Source organism: Coccinella septempunctata, chromosome 7, assembly GCF_907165205.1.
Source record: "Coccinella septempunctata chromosome 7, icCocSept1.1, whole genome shotgun sequence".
In the NCBI taxonomy this organism is placed as follows: domain Eukaryota; kingdom Metazoa; phylum Arthropoda; class Insecta; order Coleoptera; family Coccinellidae; genus Coccinella; species Coccinella septempunctata.
In genome coordinates, this window is record NC_058195.1 from 19,096,416 (window position 1) to 19,106,242 (window position 9,827).

The 9,827-nt window shown below is 34.8% G+C and overlaps 1 protein-coding gene across 1 annotated transcript; it reads left to right on the forward strand.

The window, feature by feature from the left end:
- Positions 1-30: 30 nt before the first annotated feature.
- Positions 31-1,645, forward strand: LOC123316899. Its single transcript, XM_044903172.1, has 4 exons — positions 31-701; positions 889-1,012; positions 1,137-1,418; positions 1,531-1,645. The coding sequence occupies exons 1-4, from the start codon at positions 638-640 to the stop codon at positions 1,643-1,645; spliced, it is 585 nt and encodes a 194-aa protein (XP_044759107.1). The 5' UTR covers positions 31-637.
- Positions 1,646-9,827: the final 8,182 nt, after the last annotated feature.

Sequence of the window (9,827 nt, forward strand, 5' to 3'; positions counted from 1 at the left end):
CTTTTGGCACTTTTGGCAGAGACAACCAAAGATATTACACACCAAGATAGAGCATAGTGAGAGAGAAAACGTCCTCGAAATAAGATAGCTATATGTTTATATTCTGATCAAAACCAAAACAATAAACCACATACAGCGATTGGTTGAAAAGACTCGTGTTTTCCGAAGTTATCCGAAGTGATGATCAAAACCAAAACAATAAACCACATACAACGATTGGTTGAAAGAATCGTGTTTTCCGAAGCTATCCGAATGATGCTGAATTGTCAAGCAGCGTTGGCAATATTTTTGGAAAAGTATATAATCCCAGGTTTTCGCTTCCGTTCGAGAGGAAATATGACATAATTATTTCAATGTAAAATGTATCGGCTATTGAATAAATGATAATACTGACAATACTAATGCTTGATGAATTCAGGATATGTTCTAAGCCAAGTTACATAATGAAATTATGTTCATAAATTTAATATAAAAAAATAAGGAGATGACGAAGAAAGAAGTTTGGCAACGTTGTTTATTCAACAACCCACTTCGAATGGCCACATGTTTACATATTCTCGAATCTTGAATGATACAAACGTTATTGTTGGACGATTTACGTGAAAACGGTGTTAGACAATAACTAGAAACTGCAAAAATGGTGAATCGCTGTGTGGTGTGCAAAAAAATCAGCAGTAAAAGCAATGGAAATCCATGCACCGGTAAGTAAACAACAACAAACGATATTTTTCCATAGGCGTAACTTGGGATACCTAGCTTTTTTCATTAGTCTCGTACTAATTTCGTATTGTTTAATTCATCACTAAAGAATTTTTCCTCTCATTAGAATGCCTATTGATAGTGCTCGACAGAAATTATGGATGGACCAGTTAAAACTGAAAATTTCAGAATCTTCCAAATGGGTATATGTTTGCTCTGACCATTTCTGTGACGAAGATTTCATCCTTAAATTTGGAAAAAAATGTTTGAAAACGGAAGCTATTCCATCCAGGATTTCATTGCCTGATCCTTGGTGAGTATTCTGAATATTTTGAATGTATCGAGTGAAATCAATCATTTAAATAATGTTACTATAATAAATCAAGGGATTACACAATTCTTATTGAAGAATCCTAATTTTTTATATTTTATTTCAGTTCAAGTAACACATTAGCGGCTTCAGACGAAAGGTATATGACCCAGGACCCATCAGATGTTGGTAAAGTTGGGGAGTCCTCAAAATTGATTGGTTCTGAATTATCAGAAACTTCAGATTTGTCTGCTACCGCAAGTGCTTCAGATTTATCTGCCACATTGACTGCTTCCGATTTATCTGCTACAGACATGTCTGTTGCTTTGGCCGCTTCAGATTTATCAGGCAAAGTGGATTCCTTAGAAGTATTTGATACTGAAAAATTTGCAGCACCACATACAAAAACGTGAGTGTATTGAATATTATTTTGAATGCATCAGGTGAAAACAATCATTTAAAAAGTGTTTGTCTTGCGATCATTTCCAACCATAATTTATGTTGATATGTTTTCATTTCAGTTCATGTTGCACATCGACTGCTTCAGATGGAAGGAGTGTGACCCAGACTCTCTCAGATATTGGTAGAGTAGAGGAATTTCCAAAACTGAGTGGTCTGAAGTATCTAAAACTTTAACAGCTTCAGATTTGTCTGCTACATGCAATGATTGCACCAGTCTGTTGATACCCCTCATCAAAGAAACTACGTTTATTTCCTTTATTTTCAAATTTGATAGTATCTGTCCATTGTCATGTTGTCACACTTTCAGAATCCTATTGTTTCGTTTATATATTCTATTTTCCAGATCTATATGTACTAAAAATGATGGATAATTTTTATCTTGTAATAGTGTGGTACTCACCACATTTTCAATTGTGCAAAATGGTTGAAAACAAAATAATACTTGATTCAAGTTCAGCAATGAATTCAGTAATCTAATAAAAGAATTATGCTTCCTAATTAGTCCCTCTTATTATAAATGTTGCATATAAATGTTGAGCTACAGGATTATTGTGATATGTTTTTATAAAGGAATTTTTTGTCAGTATTAAGTTTTCAATCATTTAATAAGAACATTCAATCATTTAAATTTTAAGTATAATTTTGATAGACGCATTAACTATTTTGAGAATTGTCTGAGTCTTGTTATCAATTTATGTCATTGTACTGTAATGTTTTTCTGGATGAAGTTGTATAATAATAATTAAGAATTGTTCTTATAAGATTTTGTTCATTTTTTCTATAGGAATATTTCTTCTATTCCTGTTCGACTACAAAAGCAAATTTTAATGAATTATTGCAATTAATTTCTAAATAAAATGTAGAAAATGAAATTTAAGGCTATATCACATATTATTTTCTACTGAAATACTAGCTATCAACATGAACGAATCTGTATTTTTGGAATTATTGAAAAAATAAATTTTTCCTCACATCAGTGGTTTACAATTTTTTTTTTGAAATCTAAATTTATCAAAAAATTTCCCTTGACACAGTAAACGAACGGCCTAGTGCAAAACCTGAAATAACTTGATGTATGGGCAATGTTATGGATCATACTAAACAAATATTTATTTTTTGGAAGAAACCAATCTTAGTCAGGAAGTTTTTTCACGGAATATGAAGTTTGGATAGTCGACAATCATATGTGTGAATATTTCGTTTTGACTCTCGTTAAAACTTCGGAGATATATCGGCAAAACTTCGTGCTTCAGATTGGTAACCCGAATTGATATCCCAGGGTTGAATAGGAGCGGTCTGCAAGCAGTAAAAGAAATTTTTTTACGGAATATCATAACCATTTGTGCTAAAATTTCTTCTAAAACTTCGGAGTTATATCGAAAACAATTCGTGCCTCAGGTCATTTCAGTTCAATTTAACGAGAAATTATTTCAAACAATTTTATTTTCCAAACGAATTGATGTAATTATCAAATTCATATACACCCATCATTACTATTCTTCACACCGCTATAATAAAAGATATTACATATTATTATTCACAACTTTTCAACTACGCCACTGGTTTCTGTTTACTATTGCCGCGTTTGTTTGTAAACATTCAGTGTTTACTTTGCGGACAAAACATTCCATGCATTCAGTATAGGGATGCTCTATCTTGGTGTGTAATATCTTTGGAGACAACTCACAGCTCTGTCATGAACATAGACTCAAGACAGAAAGAGTTCTTCTTTGCATAGACTCAGAGCAATCAACGATTATAGAGTTAACTCTATAGGTTTGTTCGTAGAGTGGTTCACTCACAGCAGTTGTGAACTGTACACAGCATTTGCGTTTCATAACCGTTATGAACACGAGGAGCCATAGCCTACTAGTAGGCTATGGACGATCTTAAAAAAAAACTTCACGTCCTCAGATCAAATAAAAAATGTTTACGTTTTACGTCCCATATAGAGAAATAATCCGAGCGAAAACGTCGTCAACCGATTGTTCAGATTTTCTTTGCCGATTGGTCCAGATGTGTATTTCCATCTCATCAATACAAAAATTATTGATCTGAGATTCCCATTCCTCTGCATGTCATAAACATTGAACTAAAGAATTTTAGTCAATGGTCATAAACACAGAACACTAATATACGTCATACCGTCTGTTCCGATATTCCTGAACAGTACTATCAGTATTTCAGAGACGATGCCTATTGGCCCAGTCGTTCGAGTTCTATTGTTATTCGATTGCCAGCCAGTAAAACCAGCAATATCGGAACAGGCCCATAAACGAACAATTTCAGAGTAAGCCTACTAGTAGGCTATGGACGATCTTAAAAAAAAACTTCACGTCCTCAGATCAAATAAAAAATGTTTACGTTTTACGTCCCATATAGAGAAATAATCCGAGCGAAAACGTCGTCAACCGATTGTTCAGATTTTCTTTGCCGATTGGTCCAGATGTGTATTTCCATCTCATCAATACAAAAATTATTGATCTGAGATTCCCATTCCTCTGCATGTCATAAACATTGAACTAAAGAACTTTAGTCAATGGTCATAAACACAGAACACTAATATACGTCATACCGTCTGTTCCGATATTCCTGAACAGTACTATCAGTATTTCAGAGACGATGCCTATTGGCCCAGTCGTTCGAGTTCTATTGTTATTCGATTGCGAGCCAGTAAAACCAGCAATATCGGAACAGGCCCATAAACGAACAATTTCAGAGTAATCCGACCGGTCCGAGGTGATTGCCGAACTCTCTATCTATTATGAGAGCACAGAACACGAACGTAGTGTCATCATAGACCTAATAAAATATGGACAGGCCCTGAGAGAGAGAGGTCACGAGTAGTACGTTAGAAAGAGATGGACATATGGTAGAAAATGTCAAAATCATATGTTTATTGTTTACTGCTCAGCTACCGTGTTTTCAATCGATATTTCATTCTCCTCACAAGCAATTTAGCAGAAAACTAGGTTTTTAGAATCGACTGCTACATGGTAATAAAGCGAAAGAGATTTATTTTTGGAAATAATAGACCAATAAGGGAGTTTCTTTGTTATTTCATGTACATATAAGACATAATTTACAAACAATCACAAGGAATATACCTAATCTACTTCCTATATTTCATAAGGCCACAGCAAGAATTTGTAGAGGTGACTTGAATTTCGAGATAGTATATATTATTGAATATTATAAAGAATGTTGTTCTAAACGAAGTAGTTACATATCTACCATCACATTCTATTTCAAGGCATGTCCGAAGAAAATACTAAACTCCAATCTGGATTTAATATTAGAAAGAGAAGAGATGTGAATCATGTTGATATTCAGTAAGCCTTGTGACGTCGGCAAACTCAAAACTCAATATCTTCTGTTGATCAGTGTCACAGAAATCTAACACTGTAAAGCCACACGATAAAGAAACAGGAGCAGTAAAGTATTAATGCCAGGAATGCCAGAGAAGAGCAACTAAACCACCTGATGGGGAACCTATCAAAATAATTGAAAAAAAAATTGTGAATGATTAATCACCATAAATATTTCCCCCGCAGGAAATTTTATATTATTTGTGAAAGTATCAATAAACATACTTAAAATTATAGCCCTTTTCTCTATACCACACATGTATTTGCTCAAGGAAGGTGAAATGCTTAAAAAAATTCACTTCAACGATTAATTTTTCTGTGTAGCCAGATCCCAAAGCAGGGGTCCTTTTATCTTCCCAAATCACGAGTAATTTCAGTGTATATAAAATCAAGCCCTGGCGAATGAGATAATATTGTTGTTTTACACAACTCTCAAGTTTTTCTACATTAATAAAAATCAGAAGAAAAAAAATTTCAGGTAGTATTTTTTTTTAATAAACCTTTCAGGGTTTTCACTCTCAATCTCTGAAACTATTATTTTATCAGCACTTGAAAGTTTCAATACGGGAAAAATATAGTTGATTTGATAACATTTTCGAAGTTGATTTCAGTACAAAAATTGCTACAAATTGATAGAAAATCTATAAATCTACCGACAACCACCCAAAAATGCAACATGGAGGATCAGCGGACTGGTAGAATTCCCGAGTTTACTCGATAACTTGGTTGAAGCGGCAACGTTGATTTATTCTCTACCAGCTACCAGCTTGACGTTTACTACCAGGGACTGCTGTTATCTCTCTTTTCTACCACCCCCCTCTCTCTCGTGGGTATTCCTCGATGCGATGAACGGGAAAACCACGTGAAGGCCTGTCCATGTCAAAGATTATAGATTATAGATTATAGATTATATACTCTATAATCTTTGGTCCATGTATTATTAGGTCTATGATGCGATGTGAATTATATTTTTCATAGTAGTGTAGAAGGAATTTAATAATTTTTTTGCCAAATACCTGCAACAATGAGATGGGGATATCTGAAATTTTGGACTCGTGTAACGTGCGTTCATAGACCTAATAAAATATGGACAGGCCCTGAGAGAGAGAGGTCACGAGTAGTACGTTAGAAAGAGATGGACATATGGTAGAAAATGTCAAAATCATATGTTTATTGTTTACTGCTCAGCTACCGTGTTTTCAATCGATATTTCATTCTCCTCACAAGCAATTTAGCAGAAAACTAGGTTTTTAGAATCGACTGCTACATGCTAATAAAGCGAAAGAGATTTATTTTTGGAAATAATAGACCAATAAAGGAGTTTCTTTGTTATTTCATGTACATATAAGACATGATTTACAAACAATCACAAGGAATAGGAAGTCTACTTCCTATATTCCATAAGGCCACAGCAAGAATTTGTAGAGGTGAATTGAATTTCGAGATAATGGATATTATTGAATATTATAAAGAATGTTGTTTTAAACGAAGTAGTTACTATCTACCATCACATTCTATTTCAAGGCATGTCCGAAGAAAATACTAAACTCCAATCTGGATTTAATATTAGAAAGGGAAAAGATGTAAATCATGTTGATATTCAGTAAGCCCTGTGACATCGGCAAACTCAAAACTCAATATTTTCTGTTGATCAGTGTCACAGAAATCTAACACTGTAAAGCCACACGATAAAGAAATAGGAGCAGTAAAATATTAATGCCAGGAGTGCCAGAGAAGAGCAACTAAACCACCTGATGGAGAACCTATCAAAATAATTGAAAAAAATTGTGAATGATTAATAATCATATAAATATTGCCGCAGCAGGAAATTTTGTGTTATTTGTGAAAGAATCAATAAACATCCTACTCAAAATTATTGCCCTTTTCTCTATGCCACACATGTTTTTGCTCAAGGAAGGTGAAATGCTAAAAAAATTCACTTCAACGATTAATTTTTCTCTTTGTTGCCAGAACCCAAAGCAGGGGTCCTTTTATCTTAACAAATCACGAGTAATTTCAGTGTATATAAAATCAGACCCTGGCGAAGGAGATAATATTGTTTTACACAACTCTCAAGTTGTGTTTCTACATTAATAAAAACCAGAAAAAAAATTTTTCAGGTAGTATTTTTTTTTTAATAAACTTTTTAGGGTTTTCACTCCCGATCTCTGAAATTATTATTTTATCAGCACTTGAAAGATTCAAGTACGAGAAAAATATAGTTGATTTGATAACTTTTCCGAAGTTGATTTCAGTACAAAAATTGCTACATATTAATAGAAAATCTATAAATCTACCGACAACAACCCAAAAATGCAACATGGAGGATCAGCGGACTGGTAGAATTCCCGAGTTTACTCGATAACTCGGTTGAAGCGGCAACGTTGATTTATTCTCTACCAGCTACCAGCTTGACGTTTACTACCAGGGGCTGCTGTTATCTCTCTTTTCTACCACCCCCCTCTCTCTCTTGGGTATTCCTCGATGCGGTGAACGGGAAAACCACGTGAAGGCCTGTCCATGTAACGTGCGTTCAAAAAAATTCGTCGTCAAGTAGGCTATGGAATTTAGTAGGTTGATTTTCTGTGACTGAACGTAATTCTTTCCTTACATCACACTCATCAGTCATCACAGCCAAATGTAAACATTGATGACATTAACCTATTTATCGTAATTTTGTATGAAAAGGCAATTTCTCAGAAAAAATTACTTGCACATTCAATAATGATTTATTAGCATTTTTTCATTGAATAAGATTACAAGAATCCAAATAATCTGAGGCGATTGGAAAAATTAACCTGAGTTCATAAGTCAAAGACATGAATCTTGAACGAATCGAGTATTATGGTTTTTGTACTCACAATTATGTGAAAAGGTTGTACCTATAACAGTAGGTAATAGAAATAAATCACACTAAGAACCTCAGAATATGTTTATTTCTCAATGAATAAAATATTGAATTGACGCTGACAGTGAAAATCCATAACCAGAGGCAGTCTCTGCCATAACTGAAGAAACTGAATTATAGGATTTTCATAACAATGAGTTTCACGTTTAAGAGTTCTATATAATTAAAGTAGCTGTTGGAAATGTCCTCCTCTTTGCTCCAAACACTTCTCACATCTTCTTTTGAGAGATTCAAAGACATTATTTAATATAAGAGGATCATCGTTAATTAGATGAATTTTTTCAATGATCCTAGTCTTGAGTTCGTCCAGATTAGAAATAGGTGATTGAAAGATAGAATTCTTCAAATGAGGCCATAAGAAGAAATCACATGGTGTAAGATCACACGATCTTGGAGGAAATTCATTTTCAGTATTGAGGCTAATGAGTCGATCCTGAAAAATATTCCTTAGTGTAGCCAATGTTTCTACAGCTGTGTGTGCTCTGGCTCCATCTTGTTGAAAATAACTATATGACCATTCTTCGAAATTTAATTCAGCTATAAAAGGCATGATAATATCCTCTTTATAGCGTTCTGCTGTTAAAGTTCTGTCAAAGAAAATAGGTCCAACAATTCTTCTCTGACTGATAGCACACCAAACTCCAATTTTCTGAGAATGAAGTGGTGTCTCAATGTAAAAATTTTCCGGTTTTTGACTGCTCCACATTCTCATATTTTGGGAGTTGACATATCCAGAAAGATGAAACCAGGCTTCGTCGGAGAAGAAAACTTTATTCAGGTTATCGATGAATTCGTTTAGAAACCACTGACAGAAGGCCATTCTACGAGGGTAATCAACTTCTTCAATCTTCTGATAACATGTCAATCTATAAGGATACAAATTGATGTCTTCTTTCAAAATTGTGTGACATGTTCCAACAGAGACTCCAGCTAGTTGAGATAAAACCCGAACAGAGGTTCGTGGAGCTTCTGTCATAACATTCTCAACATTTTCGATTAGTTCGGGTCTTCTCTTCTTTGGTTGACCACTTCCTTTTTTTCTTTGAACGCTACCTGTTTCACGAAAAACGCTCACACATCGCGAAACAGTACTCTGGAAAGATTGGTAATCTACAGCAACGTTGGGATACTCGATCCTGAAGTCGCTGAGACATTTCTCAACAGAATATTTCCACTCGCCTTCTATTTTCTCCCCATTTCTGAAGTAGGATTCAATAATGAATGCTTTTTGTACGTCGGTAAAAACCATCTTTATTATTTGCTGGTAATTTTAATTTAACAACAATCCAAAACGCTAACTTGACAGCTAACCTGTAATAATAATAGAGCACAAGCTAAGAACTACGTTTAGATACGCAATATCGACGTTTGAAATTCCATAGCCTACTTGACGACGAATTTTTTTGAACGCACGTTATTATAGGCGTTTTCGGAAACTTACTCAGGGTTACTAACTCGATCCATTGAGGTCACGTGACGGATCTTCTCGGATCACTGACCCGGTTCTAAGTTCACGAACTTATCAGGTTAGGATTTGGAAGTGTCAGTCGTGAGAATAACATAACCAAAACGTCATTCAAATTAATTATAAACTTTACACATTTTATTGATGCATAAACAGAGTTTATAAGAAAAAGTCGTAAGAATCTTCTTGCAATCTTGCTTAGAAATTAATAAATATTGAGAATAAGAGTAGAAAGCTTATTCCCGCGTTTTTCAGATACAAAACTAAACTGCAGTGCGCATGCGGTGACTCTAGCGATTCGAACGACCCTGCTTTTGTGTAGGGTTACGGAAAATCAACCCGAGTCAGTGATCGAGGTTGCAGCACCCTACTTTCCGAACACGGGTTAGATGTTCGGGTTAGGTAAACGAACGCAAAGGTTAGGGATCGAATGAACCCGAGTAAGTTTCCGAAAACGTCTTATTAGGTCTATGAGTGTCATTAACGGGAAGGAAAACATTTTGATTTTCTGTGCTTCTCTGTTATCTCTGTTTTGTGGTCAGTCGGAAGGAATCTCTTGTCTCTGTCTACGGTCTGTCTTCAATTTATTTAGCGCCCTCTTCAGTCGTAAGCGGC